This window comes from Pseudopipra pipra, chromosome 1 (assembly GCF_036250125.1).
Source record: "Pseudopipra pipra isolate bDixPip1 chromosome 1, bDixPip1.hap1, whole genome shotgun sequence".
Taxonomy (NCBI): Eukaryota; Metazoa; Chordata; class Aves; order Passeriformes; family Pipridae; genus Pseudopipra; species Pseudopipra pipra.
In genome coordinates this window covers 3,993,451-4,019,530 of record NC_087549.1, presented here as the reverse complement: position 1 = coordinate 4,019,530, position 26,080 = coordinate 3,993,451, and the positions used below count along the sequence as shown (strand labels likewise).

The following is a 26,080-nucleotide window of genomic DNA, read 5'->3' as shown; positions in this document are numbered from 1 at the left end:
CTCTAAATTTGAGAACACCAGAGGCCACATAATCCTGAGCTTTAACACCACAGGAATTCAGATAATAAAATCCCCACCTGCTTTGTGCTTTTTTGAGGAAGTCTATTCTAACCCCTGGCCTGAGAAGAAACCTGAGAAAGCCTGGAACCATTAATACTGGGATTTTTTTGCATTTAAAATACGTGAACAACTAGTCCACAAAAAACCATATCTGTGACTGTGATGAAACTACATCTTGTACCTTCATTTTCAGAGAAACCACTCTCTAGTTTCAGGTACTGGTCCCAGAGGAAACACATTCTCTCAGTGAAGGTCTGCAGAGAGCCAATACATACAGAGTGACTCACAGTGTGTTTAGATTAAACAGCTCAAAAAGAAATCGTGGAGTTCCCTGTGCTGTGTCTCTGCTGTGCAGGCAGCCCCATTGCTCTGGAGGGGAAAGGATCAGCTCTGTGCCTACAGCCCACTGAAACTGTGACCCATGGTAACATAAATAGAAGACTCTCACGTAGTGGCAGTGACGCAGTCCTGCTGAAGTGACACAGTCCTGCTGAGTCACCCGGAGCAAACAGGAGTTTGCTACACTTATGCAAGTGCCAGACCGTGACTTCACCCATGTCTGACAGGGCGATCGGCAGCCCTGAGGCACCTCAGCTTCTTGGGGCCAACATCCCCTCTGGGAAAACAGCCCATGGAAAAAAATTAACTTGCCCTTGGGTCAGGAAACTTCTTTCCCTGGGGCTGTCCCAGTGGGGCAGTGAAATGCGGTGCAGAAAGAATCACGGAATGGTCTGGGTTGGAAGGGACCTTCAAGATCATCCAGTTCTAATCTCCTGCCATGTACAGGGATACTTTGCACTAGGCCAGGTTGCTCAGAGACCCATCCAACCCGGCCTTGAACACTTCCAGGGATGGGGCAGCAACTGCAGACTCCTCTCATTCCAACTTTGGTCTTCAACTTGTTGCTTAAAACTAGCAAATCTTATAGTTCTTGGTCATGCCAACCTGTAAATCACATGACTGTAAATCACGAACTACATCACTACGGTCTTTAACAGGGCTGACAGTGCCTCAGCCCTGCACCCTCAGCCTTCAGCCTCTCAATCCCCATCCCCTCATCCCTGAGCCCCTCAGCCCCCAGCCTTCAGCTTAACCTTCAGCCCCTCATCCCTCAACCCTGAGCCCTTCAGCCCTGAACCCCTCATCCCCCCAGCCCTCAACTCTCAGACCTCAGCCCCCAACCCTCAGCTGAGCCCTTCAGCCCCTCAGCCCTCAACTCTCACTCCTTGGACCCCGGCCCCTCAGCCCTGAACCCCTCAGCTATCAGCTCCTCATCTCTCAGCTCCTGATCCCTCAGCACCTTATCCCCTCAGCGCCTCAGCCCCTCAACTCTGAGCCCCTCAGTCCTCAGCTCTCAGCCTCCAGCCATTAACCCCTCAGCCCAAGCCCCTCAGACTTCAGCTCCTCAACCCTGAGTCCCTCAGCCCTCCATTCTCAACCCCCTAGCTCGAACTCTCAGTCCCCGCTCCTCAACCCGTCCTCTCTCAGCCCCCAGCACTGAGCGCCCGAGGCCCCCAACTCTCATCCCTCAGCCTCTCCCAAAGCCCCGCCTCTGCCCGCCCCTCCCACGTACTCCTGTTCCTATTGGCCGGAGCTCCTCAGAGCGATGGGAGAGGAGACCAATTAGCGTTCGCATCGCCGTGACGAGCTGGGAAGGGCGGGCTCTGCCTCCGTTCCGCCCGCGGCACGGCCCGGGCGCCGCTCAGGGCGGGACGGGGCGGCCGTCCTGAGGGACAGGCGGACGGAGCCGCCACCGCTGCCGCCGTCTCGGGGGAAGGAGCTGCCCTGTGCCCGCCGTGCCATGGAGGACTTGCTGCCCTCGGGCCTGCTGGAGGTCTGCCTGCTGGTCGGTGCGCCCCGGGAGCGGGTGCGGGCGCTGCTCCAGGTGAGAGGGGGTTCGGGTGTGCAGGGCAGCGTCCGTGGGGCAGCGTCTGTCCGCGGATGGGGCTGAGATACCTCAGCAAAAACTTGTTTTGACAGGCGGACGTCAGCAGAGCAGGGGGAGTTTGGTAGCGGTGTGAGGTGATCTCACTTTTCCAAAGGTCCGAGTGTAGATGGAGAACTCACTGTAGCTTTATACAAGCAGGGACAGCAAAACGCGTATCTTCGACTGGATGATAATCCACGTCCCGTCTTCCGCTGGAGATCCTGAGGAAAACACGAGTTCTAAACACCCGTGAGCTCAGTGCTCTGAGTTTGGCACAACCGGCGCCGCTCGGATGCGGTGGGAGCCGATGGGTTGGTTTCCGCTTTGAATGTGCGGTTTATAACTATATAATTATTCACGTGCGAGTTCACAGTGAAAGCCCTCCTCCTGATTCTGCTGGGTTCGGATGTGCAGAGGGCGTTGGTTCCCGTACCCACGAGCCGCCCCGCTGTGGGAAGAGCGCTGGGAGAAGCTCCGGGAATTGCTGTGGGAACTGCCGCGGTGCCAGCACGTGCGGAAAAGCCAAAACAGCTCCCAGGGATCTCGGCGCTTATTGCTTGAACTTGAATTTGATTGCGCGCTCTAATAGCATTAGATAAAGAGGTCTTTGTTGGGCTCGTTCCTTGCTCGCCCGCTCAGGAGGCGACTTTTGCTGATGTCAGCCTCTTAAGCGATAACAGCCAAGCAGAGCTTCGCATTCCAGGGTCTCATTCATGTGTACATTCAGCATGGGAATACAGTTCCTAAATGTCACCACCAGACTTGTGAAATCGGGGGTGTATGTGGTGTTTCGTCATCTGCCTGAGAAGTGAACCCATAAGAAGGGGAATTTCTTATTCGTTCCAGTTTGCTCAGTTTGATCTCGTTGCTCTCAAAAAAACCCCCGTGGAACAACAATAAGAAACTGGCTACCGAAAGTAAAGGCATTCTGATATTCTGATCACACAACAGGTTTTGAATTGTTTCTTTGCTCAAGATACAAAAAGGTGTCAGAAAAGAAAGTAGTCCCTGTTGTTATCAACATCAATTACAGTAAGGTTCCTACAAGCTGTTGCACTGCAGGCATTTCAATCACTGTCTTAGGGCAAGCTTATAGATTTACTCCACTTCCTTTTCCTTCTGCAACACTATCTACACGAGGAAAGGGTGGAATATGTTTTATGTCTAATTTTAGTGAATGCAGAAAGAAGAGACCTTATTGACAGAAAATGAGAACATTTCAATGGAGAGTAGTGGATCTCTGATGATATTTACAGTAGGTAAAAATCTTGATCGTGCTTCAAATCTTGGTCTTGAAAGCATGTTGTGCATTCTTAACTTTATTGCAACACGGAGTGATAAAGTCAATGAGAATATTACAGATCTCGCTTCCAAAGTAAGAAAAGCCTTCTATGACTGGCCTGTTGTCAATGGGGATTCCAGGAAAAAAAGTACAGTTTTGCACTGAAGCTCATGAAACAGAATTTTCTGGGCTGTCATCCATCAATTGTCCTTATTGCCAAGAAGACTGTCACCCTGAGATTTCAATTTGAAGCGATCAAAGGCATCTGTTTTCAGCTGGAGGTTTATTTTTTAGTGTTGAAGGTGTGTATTTTGTAAGAATGAAAATAGACAATGTGAAGCTTCTTTCCCTTAAGTTATCTGCAGCTCTAAAGCTCGGTTTTGATTTGGCAAGTATCATGTGCAAACTGTCTGTGACTTGTCTCAGATCTTCCTGTCAGCTCCACCGTTGGGTTCTGTATCTACCCACCACAGTGAGTGGTACAGAGCTTGTCTCTGAAGTAAAGGAGGGTCATGAAGATGATTAGAGGGGTGGAGCACCTCTCCTGTGAGGAATGACTGAGGGAATTGAGACTGTTTAACCTGGAGAAGGTTCTGTGGTGACTTCATTACAGCCTTTCAGTACATGGAGAGGCTACAAGAAAGCTGGAGAGGGACTTTTGACAAGGGGGGATGGTTTCAAACTGGCAGAGGGCAGGTTTAGAGTAGATATTAGAGAACTGCTGACAAGCAGGAGTGACACCAGCATAAACTGAGCTACGTGAGGGCTGGGGCATGAGAGGGGAGTAATCTCCTTCCTGAGAGACTTCTGAAACTTCACTATATGAGACCCAAAGCAACCTGATCTGACTTCAACATTATCATTGCTTTGAGCAAAGAGTTCCACTAGAATCTCCAGAGGTCCTCCTAGAGTGGTTTGGATTGGAAGTGACCTTAAGGATCAGCTTGTTCCAACCCTTTCTACTTCCACCTTCCACTAGACCAGGTTGCTCAAAGCCCCATCTGAGGTGGCCCTGAACACTTCTGGGATTGGGGCATCCACAACTTCTCAGGGCAACCTGTTCCAGGGCCCCTCACCACCCTCTCAGGGAAGAATTTCTTCCTAATATCTAATCTAAACCTGCCCTCTGTCAGTTTAAAGCCATTTCCTCTTTTTCTGTCACTGCAACCTAATTGTCAAGTCTAACCTAATTTTTATAAGTCTTCAGACTTTTCCCTACGCAATTATTCCTTAAAGAAGCTGGTTCTTTCATGACATTCAAAGTGAAATCAACTTCTTAAGTCATGGGAAGAGGAGAATGAGATCGAGGAAACACCAAAAAGATGAGGTCATGCTCTGATCTGTGATTTCAACACACTCCTTCTTGTTTGTGTCTAAATACTGCAGTCACTGTAAAAGTCTGTCTCATGTCCATGTCCTTTACGGCACCATTGTTATAGGAACACAGCCAGTAAATGGCGATGGAATAAAATCCTTGACTTGTGGGATTGTGCAGACTCGCGGGAAGGAGAAGGCATTAGTGTTTATGGGGTGTGTGATGCAAGGAGATTTGATAGTAGAGAGCAACAGAAGAGAAACATTTCAAAATGAAGAAGTAACAGTAGAAGCAGAGACAAAGAATAGCAAAAACAAGTGGATATTGTTCTGTTGCTGCCCATTCACTATCCCTGAAGTGAGGGAGTAAGGAAATGTGACTTTGGCCGAGACATTAATATGAGCTGGCTTGAGTGCTGGTGACTGAGTCACTGGGTCAGAGACTGTGCTGACAGTGCTGTTCTGTGAGAAAAAAATGGTGTTTAATGCCTCTGTTGTAGTTCAAGACATCAAGGACCTGCCATTTCAGGAGCTGTTACACTAAGGCCATTAAGTTGCTGGCTGTCATCCAGCACTTTGGAGCACAAAGATGCCTTCAGTGTCAGTCAGGGATTGCCCTGTCAAAGCAGCTCTGTGTGAAAACCTCGGCGGGGCAAATCTGCCAAGCTGAGATTGCTCCTGTTTGAGTGGGTCTGTGCTTTTCTTGCATAACAGCCTCGGGGGTGAGCCTTAATTCTGAATTTCCTCCTGAAATATTTAGCTGCATGTTAGTTTGAGAGTGATCATGTTGGATTTATCTGTGTTTCCAGACCAACTAAGGAAAATGACACCTCAAGTTTTTAGCATGGGAGGATGTGGATCTCAGTACCCCAATTTGTGACGTGCTTTTAAAGGTCATTGCTAACTTCTGAATATCCCAGTGGATACTTATCTGAACTTTTATCTTATTCACTCCAATTTATTTCTAGTTCACGCTCTATGTGTTCATTAAAGAGTATTTTTTCACTCCTTTTTTTTAGTCAAGTAGTTTCTTTTGAGTATTCTATTATAACTACGGTGGAGTTTATGGAGCTTAAGGTACAATAACTAATATATCATGAAGTATTCCTTCTCATTTTTCCTATGCTGCTCAAATGTGAAAAAAGCTATTGGAGGACTCATCTGTTAAGATCTATGAGCTGAGACTTGGACAGTGGAAGACTGGCTTCAGTGAAGCAATACAGCTTTGTATGTTGTAGCTATTTTAAAAATTAGGGAAATGATGAATGAGGCCAGCAGTGGTTCTCAAGGAGCATCTTGCATCATGTCTGAAGGTAAAAGCAGCACGTAGGCTTCATCTCCTCTGATTTTGGAGCTGTTAGCAAAAAGCTGAAAATGAAACAGCTTTTTAGCCACAGTGGGACTCGCCTTTCCTGTTTCCAAATATCCGTTGGCTAAGCAAAGCTTTTATTTGTTGTTTTGACCTTGCAGGAAGAATTACAATTGCAGTGAGGTAATTGAAAAGGCAACTACTTGCCTCTACTATATGGTCAAGAATACAAAAAGTGCTCCCAAGCACAAGGAAATCTCTAGTTGCTTCCTCCACAGGTTTTTCATTGCAAGGCTGTGGGGGTTTTCTGGCCAGTTGTAAAAATGCTGTAATTTCGTTCATGCTCTTGGGATGCCTCTTCCACTCAGTCTTCAGTACATGGAGAGGTTTTCATGGCTTCATGTTTTACAGTGTCTTAAAATTGTGTTTATTGTTACAGTGATTGTGATTTTTAATTGCACTTTCTTTAATTGCCTTATAAAGTTAAAAGTTGTCTTGTGAAATCCTGTGTGGGTTTTTTTTCCCTTTTTTTTCCTGTAGGTTATTCTGAGTGAAAATGTAGCTTTTCCTAAAGTTGAACAATGACTTATCTGGGAAGTTCTGCTGTTTTTCTCTATTTTCATGTATTTGTTGCCTGTTTTCTCTTACTGCCAGTATTTATTTTAAGTATAGCTTAAGTATATCCCAACACTGCAAAGGAGGAAATACCGTATTTCATATTTGTTAGTTTCTTTTGCCCAAGGCATAATGTTGTTATGGTCCATTTTGAATGATGAAAATGATTCCTTGCCTATTGAAAATTCAGAGTATTCCCCTTGCATTAACATACGTAAAGCAAAAAATTAGAAGGAAAAATTAATTATTTAGGAAGAAGAAAAAGTGTATTCTAAACCCACAGTTTTAGGAGTAGAGAGAAAACAGGGTTAAAAGTCATTTTAAAAAAACCTATCAGGATGAGCGTCAATTTAGTTGTTGTTTGTTTGGTTTTTTTTCAATAGGGCACTCAAAGAAAACCCAGAAGCCTTGATCCAGAAGTCCTCTCTGTATTTGTGCCTCCATTTATCAGCAGAGATGATGTTCAGGTGCTTCATGGTGGCAATAACTTGACTAAAAGTAAACGCAGGTCCTTCCGGAAGAAGAAGGAGAGACCCAAGATGGAAAACGTCAAGAGCGTCAACGGGGAGCAGAAAGCACCTGACACAGAAGATGTTCCAGTTCCCAAGGACATTGATCTTGTTGCTCTGCCACAGCTGTGCTTCCCAGGTACATGAGGGCTCACTGAGAACTGTTTTAATGTATAGATTTGTTTTACCCATAGCACAGCCAGCTGTATTTTTTGGCCCTTATTGGGAAATCTTGCTTTGAGTGAAGTGCACACATGCACACACTTTAAAGATTATTTTTTTGCCCCCCAAATGGCTGAGAACTCCCTCACTTTTCATTTGGTATTTAGGTATATCTGAAGTAGTGAATGTTCCCTCCAGGTTTAATTGCAGAAATTTTAGTATGCATGTCACTATTACAGACCTTATTAGCATCTTGAAAGGAAAGAAAAAAAGGGGAAAAAGCCCATTTATTGTATTTTGCCACTGAAAATGCAGAATAATTCTATTTTTGCTTGTTCAGTAGTGTGCAGTTTGCAGCCTCTGTAACAATCCTTAGATCAAATGGACTGTATATGTGCATTTTAATCCCTTAAAAATGAGATATTTCTCTTGAAATGAAGTGGCCATGTGCAGTATTTGTCTTTAATTGCTTTTCAGGCAGCTACAGTTAAATATGCAATTAAAAAAAAGGTTTCTGCTTTCATTTCAGGAGGACTTTATGTAACTTCTGAATCAAAAGAGGACCACATTCATTTCCTGGTCTTCACTGACGTCTGTGGTAACAGAACATACGGTGTTGTTGCACAGCACTACCAGCCCATGCAAGTATGTTATTTAACTCCTGCTTTTGTCAGAACATATGAAAAGATACAAAATAAAACAAAGCAAAACACTTGGAGAGTAATGTTAGGTTTAATTTACGAAATTGGTTAACAGATATGTTTTTATGTTAGAAGGACTACAGGGCAAATCATACTTTACATTGCCATTGTGGATTTAATTATTTTGGAACACACTGCATTAGGAAAACCTTGTTACGGATTTCATTTAGGAGATTTGGATATTTAGGAGCAGACTTTATCCCTTGGATGTTTTTTTGGTGAAGACTGTACCCTGTGTTCTTTCTAAATACATTTTGTGCTGAAATTCTTTTTAATACTTATGTTTCAGTCTTGTAGGCTGACGTTTTTCTGAAGATCTTAAGGGAGACAGACATCCAAATCCCTTTGAAATTTAGAGGGAATTGGGTATCCTACCTCTAAGGTTCTCAAGAAAATATCAGACATAAATTAATGATTGCCATAAACCCATTAAGGTGTAGTTTCCTTGCAGGATGGCTGGATCTCCTGGAACAGGCAGGCCCACCGGGAATCGGCACAGACTGGGAAGGTGCCTGTCTGTTTTGTGCCATTTGCTGTTTGTGTTATATCCAGATATCCATATTTTAATGCCCTCAAGGATTGTCTCTCTAGGTAAGATTTGCTGTCCTGTGTGTTTCTGCTGGAAATGACTGGGCAGGTTTTAATGCATGAATTTGCATGATGTGGTCAGGAGAGCTGTGTAATGCTAGAGCAGTGGTTAGTTTTATGTTAAGGTAGTGTGGGATGTGTGGGAGAGAAAAAGAAGAAATTCTGTGTGAATATTGTCCAGACAGAAAGTGAAAATTTTGAATGTTGTCTCCACGTTCTTTGAGGTTTTTGCTAAGTCTAGAAAATACTAATGTGCAGGGAACAGATTTCTCACAGATACTGTTTTTTGGAAGAGGATTAACTGTAATTTTCACACACTTGTGAAAATCACTTTCAGTGCACAAAAAGCTCTTTATAATGCACCAAATAAATGTCATAAGAACATGAATATCTGTATTAGTAAACAGTTAATGACACTTTAAAGAAATAACCCAAGTCAGTTGAGGAAATACAGTGGTTACTTGGAGAGAAATTCTTGGGATACACTGGTAGAAACATTCAAATACTCTGCAGTGTAGATGATTTGGAAGGTGAGTGAACATGGGTCTATCTTGTTATTTAGTAACTTCACTTACTTTGAGGTTACTTTATTGTTAAATTGTTAAGATCTATGTGCATCTGTTATGGATTAAAACCTCCTGAGGCCAGGGATCTTGTCTGTGTGCATTCGATACTGGGTGTCTTAACTTGGAGAGGTTTTCTTCACTAAATTCCAGTCAAGCTTTCTAGAGTCAAATTTGAAGCCAGGTGTTCTCTTTCTCACAGAATATGCTGAGTTGGAATTTGTTCTTATACATAAGTTGAGAGATGTTGGGGTTTTAGGTTGGAGCTTGTATATTCCCGTTTGTTGTGCCAGTGATCTATCCAGAGGAGATGAGCAAGGATGTGCTCCCTGGCTGCTGGCTGAGGTGCATCACTAGGCCCTAACCTGGCTCCACTCCAAGATGAGACCTGAGCACTCATTTCCCCCCTCCACACACTGCTTCTTCCCCATGCTATGGGCTTGAATCTGTTGGAGCACTGACTGGCTTTCCCTGGTGCAGAGAGCCCTGAGGAACAAAGCAGTGCCTTTCTCTTGGGCAGTTGGGATGTTGCCTCTGGAAAAGCTGTGAGATCAGGAATGAGTCACTCTGGCAGCCCTTAAGGGCTTGGACCTCTGCTCTCTCATTTTCAAAGCATTAGTGCAGGGGTTTGATGTGGACAAAGGACTCCAACAGGATGGAACATTGATATGTTCAGTGAAATAAAAAGGAAATATTTGTTTTCCTTTCTCTTTTCCCACCCAGATCACTTTTTCCGGTCTTTATATTTAAGTCCATTACATCAGCCCTTGGTATTGCAGGAACTCATTCATTACCTTTTTATAGTCTCAATTCCCAAGTAAATGCTGCTCTGCATGTGGAGCTCTTTCAGCTGTGTACCTGCTTTTATTCTGTGAGCTCAGCTGTGTCAGGGCTCACCTCACACCAGCTTTCCATTGGGTAGGAAATAGTATGGATTCAGCTTTACAGTTCCAGTGCTCATCAGTGGTTTTTGTAGTATAGTCATAAATGAGCAATTTCCTCTCTGAAGTGAGACATCTCTGAGCTGGGAGAAGCAGTCGATTGGCAAATGGGTTTTTTAAGAGGCCGCTGAAGGAGAAGTGGGAAAATATTCAGGAGAAGCATGGAAAATTCCAGAAATTATAAAAATGTTTCTAGGCCTCGTATCTGTTTAGAGCAGACAAGAAGCAGGTGGAGTTAACCCTCTAGAGGGGCAAGCTCCTGCCTCTGGGTGGGTATTTTAAACATTATAATTAAACACCTCTGCCTTGGTCACATATAGTAAGGTTTGGCACCTATCTAAGGCGTTAATGTCCAAGGTTACTACCATGGATGGCTTTTCCCTTTTAACTGAATCTGTGCTTTTCCCTTTTAACTGAACCTGTGCTGGACTCTGAGGGGAGCTCACACTGATCAGTACCCTGCCATCTCAGCTTTGAGTGATCTGTAAATAGGTGAATAATTATAGGGGAGTTCAACAGGACAATAACCTTCTGTGTGAGTCCTGTGTGTTGTCCTGGTCTCTTAACAGGGGAATTTGTCACATAGTTGCACAGCTCTTTTGCTTCTGCATCTGTCAGATGTGTGTGTGACTGGGAGGAAAGGGAGAGAGTGAGTGACAAAGCTCATTTGGTGTTGCCATTTCCCACTCTACTGGAAACTCAACTGATGAAGTTTCCATTAAATTTTCTTCTGGAATTTTTTCTAAATCTCATTTTTCTTGATACTACTTAATGGACAGTTTCAGAGTGTCTGCCCTTCTGTTTTTAGTGTTTGGTTTTTGGGGTTTTTTTTGGAAAAATATTTCACTGTACACTTGGGCAGAGGGAAAGGAAGGGGTGAAGAGGTACCAGTTTTCCTTATTTTGGTTGTGCTACTGAGGTTCTTTCATGTGTTATGAAACAACTCCTGGGATGTGTGGATGTTCTGAATGCAGTATAAGCAATTATAGCAAAGACTCTAGGATGTATTTTGAGTGTAGTGCCCTGTACAGCTGGAAATGTTTCAGCTTCTTGTAACATGACAAAGCATCGACGTTTTGTCTCTGCAAAGCAGAAAGGGAGTTACTGTGTGTAATTTGGGATTCCTTAGCTGTAATCAGGTGGCCAGTGGGTTAAAAATCTAATAAGTGTTTTCATTGACTGAGTGTCCTCAAGTAGCAGTGCCTCCTGTACTAAACAAATAATAACACCTCCAAGAGCACACTGGAATCCTTGGAATGCTGCAGTGGAGTTTTGCAGGATGCTTCCACTGATTACCCATTCCTAAGTCAGGGGATTTGAAAACACTTGCTGGTGAACCTCAACTACCTAGTGTGTAGCCCTTTCCTTGTGAGAACTAGTGGAAGAATGCTGCTGCTCCTGAAGACCTGATGTTGAAGTAGCAATTAAAGGGGTTCTGCTTCCATTCAGGACTTTTTTTTGCAGCAAAAGGTTTCCTTTTACTTTAGAATTCTGCTGTTCACAGATTATTTTCTTCAGGACCTGAGTGCACAGAATTGCTTGTAAAGGGGATGGTACTTGTTTTCAGTCAGAACAGTCATCAGTGTTATTCTATTGTCATAATTATTCCCAGATAAAATCCAGGTTCCTAAACTTTTTCAAGTGGCAAAGTATGGTAGAAATCACAGCTGAAAACTGAGATCAGACTGAGATTAAAAACTGAAATGCACAGGCAACATCAAACTGTAAATCCATGTAGGTGCTTTGAATTAGAAGGGGATCTTGCAAACTATCATCATAGTACCAAAGGTCTTTGTATTCAGTGCCAATTATTTTATAACTAATTCCCATTTTACTAGCACACAGTGCTTCCAAATCCAGAACAATTTGAATGGAGTGTGTCTGCATGTCTCCAAAGCAAGCAGATGTGCACATAGACCATTTCACAACCCAGTGGCTGTTGGATTATTCTACATTATTTGAAATGTTCAGTTTTAACTTGAGAGGTTTAGGCACTTTGCACAGGTGGTTTTACCTCAATTTGTTACACTGCATGAGAAGTGAAATATTCCTGGCAGTAATCTCCTGGATGAACTCCTGTCTTGGATGGATGAATAGGCTCCATTCAAACAGTAAATCTTCCAACCTGTGTATTAGTCCTTGCCTTCAGAAAAGGTGGGAGTGTGCAAATAGCTCTCAGCATTGAGGCAGCAGAGGGGGCCTATTCTGAGCTGTTCTTGCTTCCTGAAACACCTGTCTGTGGACAGTTAATAGCAGTAATGACAGGTTCATAAACTCCTTAGCTCTCCACTTGAGTGTTTCAGAGATGACTTCATTTATTTCAGCAGAAGTTTGCAGTGCAGGGCTGTCAGCTGCTGTTAAGTTGCATTAATGGGCCCCGTGTCCTGATTAGGGAGCTCTGACTGCCCTCTCTGTGCATCTGCTGCTTTTTCAGTCACATTAATTCTGTTGTGACATTTACTGGATCTCTTGATACCAGATTTTTGTCTCAAAAGAAAAAAGCCAAAACAGGTCTACCTATTCTCTTAGGTCACACCTAAGGCATTACCAAGTGTGACAGAGTATTTGTTTAAATTGATGAATCTAGTGTCTGTTTTTCTTTGATAATTCTTAAATTCCGCTTCTCTGCTCCCTCTGCACCCGTGAACAGCTGATGGGCTTTTTGGGGATATATATAACAGCTTAGTACTTAGCCCAGGGCTTTTTCCAAATAGGAATATAGTGAATTTCAATATCTCATTTAGAAGTGCAGTAATATATGACAGAATATCTTTCTTCTGGAATCCAAATGCTATACACTGATATGGTGTCCTGGGTTCACATATATCTTTTGACCTATTCCGTTACTTTCTAGACCACTTTCTTCCTGAAGAGCAAGTATTCTGCAGGAAACCAGTAAAACTGCAAACTGAAGTAAAACCTCAAGGGAGAAGATAACCATATTCAGTTCCTAGTTTCTGTATGTATAGGTTTGCAGGCCTAGGTTTCCCATTTTGTAAAGATTTGGGTTTTTTGCTGCTAACATATCCCTGAAATTTATATTGAATGAAATGCCCTCTCTGACTACAAATATCCTACTTGTTAGTTGTTACATTTCAGAAATGCTGTTGGACTTAAGTTTGCAGTCTTAATAGTTTGTATGTTTAGATGCTCCTGAATTGATTTGGTGCATAATATAAACCTTGATAATATAAAAATGACCTTTTTTAGGGTAATACAGTTCTGAAACAGAAACATTTGGCAGGTTTGCACAAATGTTCTTCTTTGTGTGAGCAGGAATGACAGCAAAGAGCAGGGTTCATCCAGGCCTAGGCCTGCAGCTAAGTATGGCTCTTGCTTCACATTCCTCTGCAGTCAAGCCCATATCCACAACCTCTTTTCCTCTGGTGCTGTTTTCCATCCCAGAGCTGGTGTCTGATGCTTGGGGATGAAGAAACACCAAGGCACTGTGTTGCAGCTGTGGGTGTTTGGTTCCTCAAGCAACCTCTGTAAGACACTTCCTTTAGATGCAGCAGTATTTTGTGCATGGAAGTAAAAAAAAAAAAAAACCAAAAAACTGCTTCTGACACAGCAGCATCATTAAAATTAAATGGAGCTGCTCAAGTATCTAATAAATTAGAAACTAATTAGTTGGAATAATAGCTTCATTGCTCCTAGTATTGTTTTTCTAGATTATCAGCAAAAAGGCTTTTTTGTGTTTGCATGTTACTATTGATAAGTAATTTCTTATAATTTAATTACAGCTTACTGGTGCATCTACGACCTTTCAAGGATTTAGATGTTGAGGAGCACATAAAAGAATTTGCAGCAAAGCTGTTTTTAATCCCCAGCCCGCCACCAGGACCACTCCACTTGGTAACTACTCACCCTGAATTTCATAATCACTTCAACATTATGTCTTATAAAATACCAAGGCGCTGTTTTCTATAAACTGGGCAACATTCTTGAGTGTCAGGTCAGAGATTGTACCTGTTGATGTGAAACTGATGTTAATACCTGTGCTTTAAAAATCAAGCTGTGCATTATTAGGTCAGAAAACAACAGTGTGGCCAGGGTCAGGCTTGAGCACTGGCATACCACTCATGTTCTTTACTTTGCATTATTCCTCTAGGGAGGATTTGGCTCATGCCAACTCTTTGTGGTCTGAGATGATGCCTGGGTAGGTCTGGGAACAGCAGAACAGTGTGTGGTGGATGAAGTGTCCTGGGTTGGCTGCTGAGAGGGGAAACTCACATCAGCATTTGTATTCAGGGCTGGCTGTATTTTCTTCTTTCTGACCCTTTGCAAGTCAAGCCAGAAGTCAGTGATATCAGCACACACTGTTTTATCTGCTGCAGTGGGGAAGCAGTGCTTTGGCCATGAACTTCTCCTCATCTGCTTTCCCTGACCCTGGGATGAGGGGTTGGGAGTGAAGGAAAAAATAGCATAGTTGGACAATTGCCTGCGTGATGGGCTAAACCAGCTGGCAAGTGCTGAAATATGCAGCACATGCAGGATCTGACCCCCAGAGGTCTGAGCTGGAGAATTTGAAACACTGGCAGAGCTCATTCCTTTTGGCTTGTTTTATTTCCTTAGTGTGGCCACCTAAACTCACTTATTTTGTTCATGCTTTTTCTATTTTCTGTTTTGGATTCCCAGTTGTATCTACAAATGTAAATTCAATTATTTTGTTATGCTTTACAACAAAGCAAGTTTAATTCTGTTAAAAGATTTTGTTTACTGACCAAACACCCCTTGAGAAAGAGAGGAGACAAGTCCATATTAATCTTTCAAACCAGTTATTATGTTTTTTAATATTTCCCTCTTTTTATTTCACTTTTCCGTGGTATGCAAATGCCTGTCTTCTTGCTCTCAATTAACGTTAACATTTTGTAGTTGGAACTAAAATCCCAAATTAAATGTTCTGTGGGAACATTTTCTTTAAGGAGTAAATGGAAACCTTGTGTTATTACAGGTATTTAATATGAAACCACTTCAGATAATAATTCCTTCACGAGAGGATCCGGACAGTCCAATTATTGACTTGGATCTTCATCTTCCATTGCTTTGTTTCAAGGCAGAGCAGGTGCTGCAGGTAAAACCAACTGATGCTTTAAAATGTTTTAGAGATTGACAGTACTGGTAACTTGTGGTTTAGGAAGAAATCAAGATGTTTATTTACCAAAAAAACTTTATAAACCCAGGAATTCATAATAGTCTTAGTTCTGAGATACAGCACAGTAAAATATACTTATTATTAAGAAGTTTTGTTATTTATAGACCAGATTGGATTAAGGCATATTGCACTCTTTTCCCCTGTGGTTTAGAAACAGGTGCTAAATTTCTTAAGAATATATTTTAAAATGTAAATGCCCAAGCTGATTGACAGGTTTTATTTTGAGTTCTCATTACATGCATTTCATGTGTAATTTCGTGTACTTTCTTCGTGTGTGAGAAAGGGACCTGTAGGAAGGATTGAAAACAGTTGGCACTCTCATACAGATAAAGTGTAAATGGTGTAGAAAGACAGGAAAATAACAAAAAGCTGTTTGCAAAGAATTTTTTCCAGTGCTTCACAGAATCTTACAATAATTTTGGCTTGGAGTGTCCTTTGTAGGTTTCCTGATCCAATTCCGTGCTCCAAGACCACCTGTGGAGTTAAATTAGGTTGTTTAAGGTCATCACTGTTATTGGTGCCACTTCTCCTGAAGAACCTCCTCAGCCTTTAGGTAGCTCTTAAAAATCAGAATTTGTGAGGCTGAGTTTCAGAAGCAGATGCAATATTTGTGTGTTCCAGATAATCCTTTTTAAACATTTAACATTTTGGGTTTGTTTTTCAGATTATGACCTGTATTTTGACTGAGCAGAGAATAGTTTTCTTCTCTTCTGACTGGGCTCTGCTGACACTCGTTGCTGAATGCTTTATGTTGTACCTTCACCCTCTGCAGTGGCAGCACACTTTTGTGCCTATTCTGTCTCGTCAGATGCTGGATTTTGTGATGGCTCCAACATCTTTCCTTATGGGATGTCATATTGATCATTTTGGTGAAGTCAGCACAGTAAGTTTTAGACCATTACACTCTTGCTGTTCATTTGCAGTGCATTTGTCCCCTTACATGAGGTTACTAAACATTTATGTGCTGAGATTAAAATCTATTAATTTAATGACATTATTTTTCTTGGAAGTAGTTATTTATCCATACAATCTTCAAGTTGTGGAAGAAATTTCCATCCTTTTCTGGTTTAACTCCTTGATGAAATCATCAACTGTCTGAGGAGTATGCAAATGAGAAGTAAATATTTTTTACAATATAAGTATGTTTACAGTCATTCTATTTTCTTTTGTTAAAAGGAAGGTGAAGATTTAATTCTAATTAATATAGATAATGGAGATATCAGCCATTCAAAAATGGCTGAAGAGGAACTTGAGATTCCAGATGTTCCAGCACAAGCAGCGGAAACTTTCATAAAAAGGTGACAAGATTTTGAAGATATTTTTATCTTAGTGCCTAAATCTTTGCTAATGCTTTTTCTAAGGTTTTTATTTTGCATTATTTATTATTATTTCCTTCATATAAACCCCACTGTATTTTGTAAGGGCAAATTGAAAATTTCAATTAATTAGTATACAAGTAGTCATATTGCATATTACAGTTAGTAATTGTCACAAGATTTTTTTTTTTCAACACCTGGAATGCTTTGTTTCTTTTTTTTTATTATTGATACTGATTATTCTCTGAACTTTACTCTTCCTTACAAAGGAGACTGAGTGCACTGTGATTTACATGCACTAATGGGGCTCCAGGGATCTTGTGAGCTTGTCAGCACTTGCAAATCAATCTTGCACTTCTCTGGCTGTGAGATGCACGGGGCCTAAATGACTTTTTTTTTAAAAAAAGGTATGAAAACAGTGGTTGGTGTTAGGATGTAAGGTGATAATTTTCTCCTCCGTGCAGAGTGGAGAGTCTCCAGCTGCATTATGATCTGGAGCTCTGCCACCTCCGAGCCAGCACAGACCTTGTTGAGCTCCAAACTCGCAGAAGGGCTTGGCAGCAGAAACTCAACATGGAGGTTCAGCAAACCACCCTGCAGTTAATTGTTAATATCTTCAGGTGAGTGGATATACTATTTTTTATTATAAGAGCATATGGTACTGATTAAGACCCTTCCCCTGTTACTCAAAATATTTTCGTTTTGTCTTATTTTAGAGATATTTTGCAAAGCTCTTTGGTTTTGTGAGGGAATATGAGAAGGAGGTATACATTGCTGGAACATCTTAGATAAAACTATTCTAATGTTGAACTTGCCTTTTGTGTGAAGATTCCAGGCAGAGAAGTGCAGTCCTTGGAAAAGCTGAAGGCCCAGTAGGGATGTCAGTCAAGGACACAGCCTTGGCCACTCTTGTTAGAGGAACGTGAATTCAAACCAGGACAGGGTAGAAGAGCTGAAAGCAGGATCTGGAGATCAGAACACCTGGATGTGTTTTGGCTAATTGAGCAAATGGCTGAGAATGGATGAGGAGGGAGAGGAGCTGTTTAAGCTCAAGGACAAAGTGTTCGACCTGATCCTTGTGGGTCCCTCCCAACTCAGGATATTCCATGATTCCATGATAAGAGATGCTGGGTGTTGGCCGTGTTTGGGACTGACATTGTAACAGTGATGTGGATTAGGTTTTGTTCTTTTTTTCTATATGCTAATTTTCCTTGCTCTTAATCTAATTAATATGTTGATACCCACAGCTGCCTTATCTTATCAGTCTGAGTAATGGTTGTAAATCCTGCTGTTACTTGTTTATATCTGGGGAGAGAATGAAAGTGTGCTGGGTGGGTGGGTGATTGCTACAAAAAGGTGCAGAAAATAGGTAGCTGGTTTGCATATGCTTACTTTCTTTTTGCATAGATAGTAACATACTCAACCACGACAATGAAACTGCCTGCCTGGTATTCCTAAAGAATCTGATTACAGGGACAAAGTTCTGCAAAGAGCTGGGCAGAGTAACCATCCCCAGCTATTCCTTGCCTCCTCTTGCTGGAGATGGTGCTGCCCTTTGCATGAGCTACCAAACTGCTCACATGGATTATCCCTGACATGTTCAGTCAGAAGGTGCTGGGTTAATTGACTGAGAGCAAATATCAGGTGTGTGTTATTGGATCAGCTTAGGGAGTGCTCCTACAAGTGGCTAGGCCCTCCTGGAAGGACAGTAGCTGCTGGATGTGGGGAATAGAACACACTTTACAGACAGCTGAATGTGGAAACTGAAATGCATTTACAACCTGGTGTGTTTCTGCTGGGAGATTTGGTGGATTTTAGTGTTTGGCAACAATAATTCCAGACAAAGATGAGGAGAAATGCATTTTGCTCATAACAAACTTGAACTCTTTAATACACTAAACATTTGGCTGCAAAAAATGAACAGATGCTTTGCTCTCTTAAGAGATAATATGTGTCACAAAGGGGTTGATTCTTCTCTTGCTTTTTTCCTCCTTTCCTTCAAACTTTCTTTCTTTGTTCTCTTTTTCAGCCTTGTTTCTTCTATCTTCTAATTCTGCCAGCGTCCAGGAGGGAAGGAAAGTAAATCTCTGATGCAATTGTGCTGCCAGTTGTTCTGTCTTCAGCAGTGATTTTGTGTGCATGGAGGTTCCATGTTTAAAGCAAACAGTGCTAAATGATGTGGAATTACATAGAACTATGTACTTTTATTAACCATCTTTTTCCCTGTGCCCCTGTGGCCTGATAAAGTGCTAATAAGATGTAATAAGAAGAGCCCTGTATTTCATGTGCCTGTTACAGATGCAGTGTGATGGGACAGTGTGAGGTCAGGTCACATCTTTCAAATGACCTGTGATGGGTACACTTGTCCTTTTCGTGCTCCAATGGGTGGTTTGTGATTCAGGAACTGTGTATGTAAAAGTAATTCCAGGATTGGAGCCTAAGTCATGATTTATGGAGTCTCCTTCATGGTCTCCTAAATCCCACAGAATCTAAGTGAATTTGCTGATTTGAAATGGCAGTGGCAGCAGGTGGCCTGCCTGACTTCTTATAAGAATTTGAATTCTTTTGCTATGATTCAGTAACTCAGACTTGTTCATTAAAGCTGAGTTTTCCTTCTGATACTGCAGGAGATTTCTGTTTTGTCTTATGATACTGCAGCATATTTCCAGTAGTACCAGTGGGCTGCTGCTGCAAAGTACAACTTGCTTACAAATCTCCAAGCAGATTTATCTATTTATTTTTTTTTTTTATTCCAGGGAGGTGAAAGACCATCTAAATTATGAACACAGAGTGTTTAACAGTGAAGAATTTCTGAAAACAAGGGCAATCAGAGACCAGCCATTTTACAAAAAGGTAAATGCAGTGTTGTGGTTCTGTTATTAATAAATCTGTATTTTAGGATTAAGGCCAAATATTGATAGAATAGTCACAGTCTGGTCTGTGTAGTGGTGTTGAACAACCAGCTTTCACAGAATGCTTTACCAAATTTATTTGCTACAAACAGATAAAATAGTAGACACAGTTTTGGAGAGCAAGGTACTATGTAATTCCAGAGCAAATTAAATAATTCCTAAGGGGTGAGATTATCCTATGGCAGATGGTCAGTAAAGCTACATCTAAACTGTATTTTAAGCACAGGCACTTGTCCAGACTGGACCGAATTCCATTCATAGACATGAATTTTCAGCAAGTCTGTGCTTTATTAAGTAGCTTCTTACTGTAACCAACAGAAAGACATGTGGTGCTGTTACTTCAGCTTCTCAAAAAATAAAATATTAGTGTTTCTTCCCTTTTTTGGTGATACTGTAACTTGTTTAACAAACCAGTGGGTCAAAGGAAAGGTTTAACAAGGAATGTAAGGAAATGCATCTGCTGTTTTATATTTGCTTTTAATTATTTTCCATGGGTGCATGGGAAAACTACAGAGGTTTTCTTTGCTCTCCTTTGGCTCTCTGGAGTAACTGTTTTATTCCTGGCAAAAAGATCTGATCATTAACATCAACTGCTTGTGGTTTATAACACCTTTTTTGTTTCCTGCTTGAAACATACCCTAAAAATTTCTAAACATACATTTAAATAGGATGTCAGTGTTTAAGGAAATTTTAATTAAGTAGTAGTTTCCAAACTTGGCAGAATATCTGCCAATTTAAAGGTTACAACCTGATGAATCCTAAATGGGAAATAATGTTTGTTGGATAAAGCTTCCAGCACTAGCAAACATTCTCAAAAACAAACAAAAAGGAAAAGTTAAAAAGAACCTATTAATGTGTCCTCAGGAGAGAAATTAATTGGAAATGTTTTGACTGGGATTTCAAATGAATAGAAGTAATTAAAATATTTTCAGTAGCAATTTCTAATGCTATAAATGAAATGGTGGCGATTTTATGAATTGAAATTTAAAAATAATTTAAAACTGAGATGTGCATCCTTAAGAAGAGATGTGTATACTTAAGAGCTTTGAGTGGTTGACTGACTTAAATATTAAACAGTAAAGTGGCAGGTTTGCTTTCAAGTAAATCTTAGAAAATAACACAGTATGGAGTAGTTACTAGTGGTATCTGGAATTATACGAAGAGAACTCAAAAAAAACATTAGAAAGAACTAAAATTTGGCATCTCCTGTACATACAATTGCCAGCAAAATCTGCCATCTACTGGAGAAATACTGAAAATCAGGAATCTTAATGCTTTGGAGATGCTGTTTTACACAGTACATTGCAAATGGATTGATAAGAGGCATTTGAACATTTATAAAATACATGTTGTATTGCCACAAATCCCAGCTTTTACCTTGTTTTAATGTATAGAGGTGGAAGATGGTGGCTTTCCCCCCTTTTTAAGTCATACTTGGCATTTTTTTTATGGTGTCCTAAAAGTAGCAATTTGACCTTTTAGAAATTATTTCTGGATGACACCACAATAATTACCTGAGCAGGGAAAAAGTTTTTGGGGTTACCAGGGGAAAAGATGACTCACTTGTCTTTTCAGTATGATGGCATAATGTTAATTTAGAGTGCCCCAAACTTATTTTTTCACACTATAGACAATATTATCAGCACTTTGTTTAGGCAGAAAATATATTAATCTCGTAGCTGTGTTTTGCTCAGTACTTCTCTTCTGTGTTTGGTTTCATGTATTGGAGGGCAGTCTGAGATTACTGTTTGCCACTGAGCAAATACCACCAAAGCCTGGAAGGTGAATGGAAAGTGAGTTAGTTTTCTGTTGAAGCTTTCCAGTCCTTTTGTGTTTGTGATTGCTAAATTGGAAGTTCTGCTTTGCATATGTAAAGGTAATAAAAATGAGCAAAACATGCTAATAAAAAAGTAATTTATGAAGGATCCACAGTTAACCCCTTTGTGTCTCACAGGTTTTAGAGACCTACATGTTTCACTCTTTCCTGAAAGCTCGTCTGAACAGGAAGATGGACGCCTTTGCTCGACTCGAGCTGAGCATCCAGTCTGAAGAGGACGGGTAAAGTTTTCTCATTCCTTATTCTTTTTTTCAGTCTTCTGTTGGGATCACTGACAGAAGTCCTTTTGACTATTGGTATGAGATGAGGTCATCTATAAATAATAGTTGTCTAACTGACAACTCATTTAATTAAGATTATTGTAAGAGAGTGACATGAACCACTGGCTGTTGACATGGTAGATTTAATACTATTACACAAAAAAATAAAACCAAGCACTAATTTAGTGTGTGTGTGTACTGAGTTCTAAAACCAGTTCTGTACTATTTTCACTTTTCTCAGGTTTGATTTGGTGTTTCACACCCCCAGAAGGCTGACGATGGAGAAAATGGCTTCCAAACGCCTCACTCCGGAGCAGAAGATCAGCCGGCGCATGGTGATGAGTTTGCCCAACCTGCAGGACATCAAACTGCCAGAGGGCCCCACCAGAAACTCCTCACTTAGAAGAACAGGAACAGGTGTTGTGGGTAAGGGAAGAATGTGTTGAACAAATACAGTGTTTTTTTTCTGGTGTCTCTTTGAGTGACATCAGTGAAAAAAATTCATAGAAATGGTGTCAGATGCTGGGAGGAAATGGTGAGCTGGGTCACTTTGACCCGGGGCCTGTCCATGCTTGTGAAATCAGTCTGGGGCCTGCTGTAAGTTTTGCTACACCATAAAAGAGTCTTTGGTCCCAATGGGATTGATACTGGAGGAAGGATTCCTGAGTCAGTAACCATGCCCTGTCCTCATCCACCTTATGTCCCGTTCTCCACTACCTTTAATTTAAACACAAACTTAACCTTTCGCTGTTTAGAAGAAACTGAATGGGGTTTTTTGAATCTTTTGAATCCTTTTTCTTTCCCAGGATTGATATTTTCAGATTAGAGAATATTCTGATAATAGGGACAATGGACACAGAACTGTACTTGTGTCCCTGGCACAGCTGTAATTTTACCTTTTTCCTTGCAATTGCTTGTTGCTGTGGTGGGGTGTTCCTTGTTTTCCGTGTTACTTGTTATGAAGGTACTCCCACTTTTACTCCTTACCCTAATCAAAGTACTCTTCTGGTGTTTGTTTCTAGCTGTGAAAATGCCCTCCAAATCCATCAGCACCTTCAAAATCCCAGAAATCCACTTCCCTCTGATGTTCCAGTGTGTTCACTCCTACTACACAGACTTCTACAACCACCTCAGCAAAGCCATCAACACCTCACCCCCCGAGAACTCCGCGTTGCTGGCAAGGTACTTCTACCTCCGGGGACTTATTAGCTTGATGCAAGGGAAACTACTAAATGCACTTTCTGACTTTCAGAACCTAGAAAAAACAGACTTAAGAATTTTCCCCACTGATCTTGTAAGAAAAATAGTGGAGACCATGCCTCCCTCGGAGTGCTTGCAGGCAGACCGCAAACCCGAGCTCAAGAGGCTGATAAGCCGAGTGATGGAAAAACAAAGGGAAGTTCTGAAAATAGATGACCACGTGAAAAATTTTGAGTTGCCAAAAACACACATGCAGCTGGATGACTTTGTGAAGAGGATCCAGGAATCTGGGATTGTCAGGGATATAGACACTATCCACCGGTTATTTGATGCCCTGACAGTGGGTGAGTGTAAGATTGGTGTTTTCCTTTTTTAATTACTGGTTAGCACTGCTCTGTGAAAAGGGGATATTTAGTCAAACCCTTGGTGTTTGATTAGTCTGCCAGTGCCCCAGAAAAACTGAGACCCTTGTGACTGACTAGTCTGTGAGTGTCCTCTTGTGGGGACTCTTTGCTGAGCAGCTGCTGGATCAGAAGGTGGTTTGACTGCCCTTGCTCAGGGTCATGTGCCAAACAGAGAGACCCCTCCTGGGTCTCCACACCATCAGCAACTGCAAGCACCCTTGAAGGACTCACATTATCAGTTTACAGAATTTATGGACCCTTTTATTTAATTAGGATAATTATGGAGAATAGGTTCTATGTCTAGAACGTCTCTAGTTGCATGTGCAATAAAGAGGCACAATTTGAAAGTTACTGTCTTTTTTGAAGCCACCCTTCTGTGCAAATCTGTATAATAGTTTCTCATGGTAAAAGGGTATTCAAAATTTTTTTAGGACAGCAGAAGCAAATTGATCCTGAAACATTCAGAGATTTCTACAACTACTGGAAAGAAACTGAAGCGGAAGCTCAAGAGGTGAATCTGCCACCAGCAGTGATAGAGCACCTGGATAAAAATGAGTGTGTCTACAAGTTATCCTGCTCAGTGAAAACCAACTGTGGGGTGGGGAAAATAGCTCTGACCCAAAAGCGCCTGTTCCTGCTGACTGAAGGGGGGTGTCCTGGCTATGTCCAGATTGCTGCTTTCAGGGATATAGAGGTGAGCATCAACTTCCTGCTCTCTGGCATGACCATGGATATTGGCAGTGTTCCTTTCTGCACGATGATCTGGCTCTCAGTGTAAAGTTTCAGTAAGGAGAGTAGGAAACATTGCTTAAGTCAGTAATGAGTGAGTGATTACATAACCAAAAATTCCATGACCAAAATTAAGATGTCATAACCTCTGGATGCAGAGAAGTGTGCAAAGTGCAGTACATCAGATATGGAGTAGAGAAGTTTAATAACAAAAGCATTAAGTGTGACTGAGGTATCAGCTTGTATCCACTGTGGAACAAAATCTGTGTGATGCTGTTTAGAGCTTTTATTTTCATAAAACCATCTCTGCTTAATGGTGTGTATGGACAGTTGAAATAATCAGCTATAATTAGAGAAAGTTGCCCTGTAGGCTGAGTGCTGGGATTGCATGGTACATCCCACTTGTTTTCTCTTTTCCATACCTTTCCAGGACGTTAAGAGCACGACTGTAGCTTTCCTTCTGTTGAGAATACCTACTCTGAGGATTAAAACATTATCTAAAAAAGCAGTCTTTGAAGCCAACCTTAAAACTGAGTGTGATCTCTGGTACCTGATAGTGAAAGAAATGTGGGCTGGAAAGAAAATGGCAGATGATCACAAGGTATTTGTAACCAATTAAGTTTGAAGTATGTGCTTTCTGTCTCTGTTCTAAATAATCCATGCACTGGCTGGTGTTTGTGCTGGGCATGACAGACATTCTGACTGCTGGGCATGATGACTTGTAAGAATAATGAGCAACAGATAAACTACAGTAAGGCTTTTGTCTTTAGGATCCTCAGTATATTCAGCAAGCACTGACAAATGTTCTCCTGATGGATGCTGTGGTTGGTGCCCTGCAGTCCTCCAAAAGCATCTATGCAGCCTCTAAACTGTCTTACTTTGACAGGATGAAAAATGAAGGTCAGTCACACAGAAATGCTCCAAAGCCTTGCTGGTGTGTCATCATCTGTCTCTGCTCTTTCTGCTCTTTTTCAAACTGGTTATAGGTAGAAATACAAAAAGTATTTTTTGTATTTTGTGCCTAATTGCACTTTCACATTATGTAGTTTATTAAATAGTGTTAATAGAAAGTTTAGGGTTTATTAAGGTGTGTGTGGGGTTGTTTTGGTTTGGTTTTGGTTTGTTTTTTTGCTTCTGTGCATTGGAACCTTCTGTCTCCATGTTGGCTGCTGTGTTTTTGTCTTGCTTTTTTAGTCTCCCTGGGTGGTGGATCCCTCTGCTACCAGAATTCATACAAATGGTGTTTGGGCTCTACTAGTCAGCTAAGGCTAGAGGGAGAGAAAAGTGAGAAATGGGAATAAATAGTGCAAAATAAGAACCACAGATCTATTTCAGGCATAAGTGTGCATTTCATGGCCTTCTGAAAATCTGTTTTAGTGCCTATGATGGTCCCCAAAACAACTTCAGAGACATTAAAGCACAAGATCAACCCCTCAGCTGGAGAGACATTTCCACAGGCAATAGATGTGTTGCTTTATACTCCAGGTAAGGTGATGTATTGCTCTCCTTAGGCTGGCCCAGCTCTAATTAGCCCAAAAAGCACATTATCTCACAACACCTGGGATTGTGCCTGCCTGATGGTTCCCATTCTGATGTGCTTTGGTTGTGTGTTGAATACTAAACCAGAAAAGTCATTAAAAAAGAACAGCAATATTGCAGATTAAGGCACTCCAAGGCATAGTTTTCACAGCCTTAATTTGTCTTTCTGTGTCATATGTGCCATATCATAGACTTCAGTTCTGTGTTAATGTGCTCATTAAGACTTCTGCCTCACTTAATTGAGCAGGGTGGGTGGGTGGGTTGATGATGCTCCACCCTTCATCAGTGTTCACTGTTATGTTTTTATTTTTCAGTGGGGTCATGTGGGAGTTTGAACCACATGTTTGGTTGAACCACAGTGCAAGGAATAGTGTGGGGAGTGTTGGATTCAGTGGTGTTTTTTCTCTCTTCATAGTATGAGGCTTCCAAGAGAAGCTCTAATGGAGCAGACACAGAGTTGATTTATTAGTTGAGTTTCACAGGGCTTAAAATAGCCTTCCTGCAATCCCAGTTAGCTCAGCACTTAGTCATCAAAGAAAGGGATTATCCCTGCTCTGAATAACTTTGGAGTGTAAGATTAAATCATTGGCTGAACTCAAAAAACAGATGAGAACTTGCACAAATTCACTGTGCCAGCTGTGTCAGTCAATAACTGGTGATGCAAGTCCCAGAACACACATGTGCTTCTGCCTCATAATGGTTTTCCTGCAGGTCTCCAGAAGTGCTTTTTCTTCTACCTCTCTCATCTTCTCTGCTT

General features: G+C 41.5%; 1 protein-coding gene across 1 annotated transcript in view; it reads left to right on the top strand.

Moving 5' to 3' along the window:
• Window positions 1-1,751: 1,751 nt before the first annotated feature.
• Window positions 1,752-26,080, top strand: part of DENND3 (DENN domain containing 3) — a 31,831-nt gene continuing 7,502 nt past the window's right edge. The window contains exons 1-17 of the mRNA XM_064643515.1: window positions 1,752-1,945; window positions 6,891-7,155; window positions 7,708-7,823; window positions 8,331-8,470; window positions 13,715-13,826; window positions 14,926-15,045; window positions 15,791-16,009; window positions 16,303-16,424; window positions 16,907-17,062; window positions 19,199-19,295; window positions 21,309-21,412; window positions 21,693-21,877; window positions 22,474-22,995; window positions 23,487-23,749; window positions 24,215-24,385; window positions 24,555-24,684; window positions 25,162-25,269. Coding sequence (XP_064499585.1) covers window positions 1,862-1,945; window positions 6,891-7,155; window positions 7,708-7,823; window positions 8,331-8,470; window positions 13,715-13,826; window positions 14,926-15,045; window positions 15,791-16,009; window positions 16,303-16,424; window positions 16,907-17,062; window positions 19,199-19,295; window positions 21,309-21,412; window positions 21,693-21,877; window positions 22,474-22,995; window positions 23,487-23,749; window positions 24,215-24,385; window positions 24,555-24,684; window positions 25,162-25,269 — 2,914 coding nt within the window. The 5' untranslated portion in view covers window positions 1,752-1,861. The remainder of the gene's footprint in view (window positions 1,946-6,890; window positions 7,156-7,707; window positions 7,824-8,330; window positions 8,471-13,714; window positions 13,827-14,925; window positions 15,046-15,790; window positions 16,010-16,302; window positions 16,425-16,906; window positions 17,063-19,198; window positions 19,296-21,308; window positions 21,413-21,692; window positions 21,878-22,473; window positions 22,996-23,486; window positions 23,750-24,214; window positions 24,386-24,554; window positions 24,685-25,161; window positions 25,270-26,080) is intronic.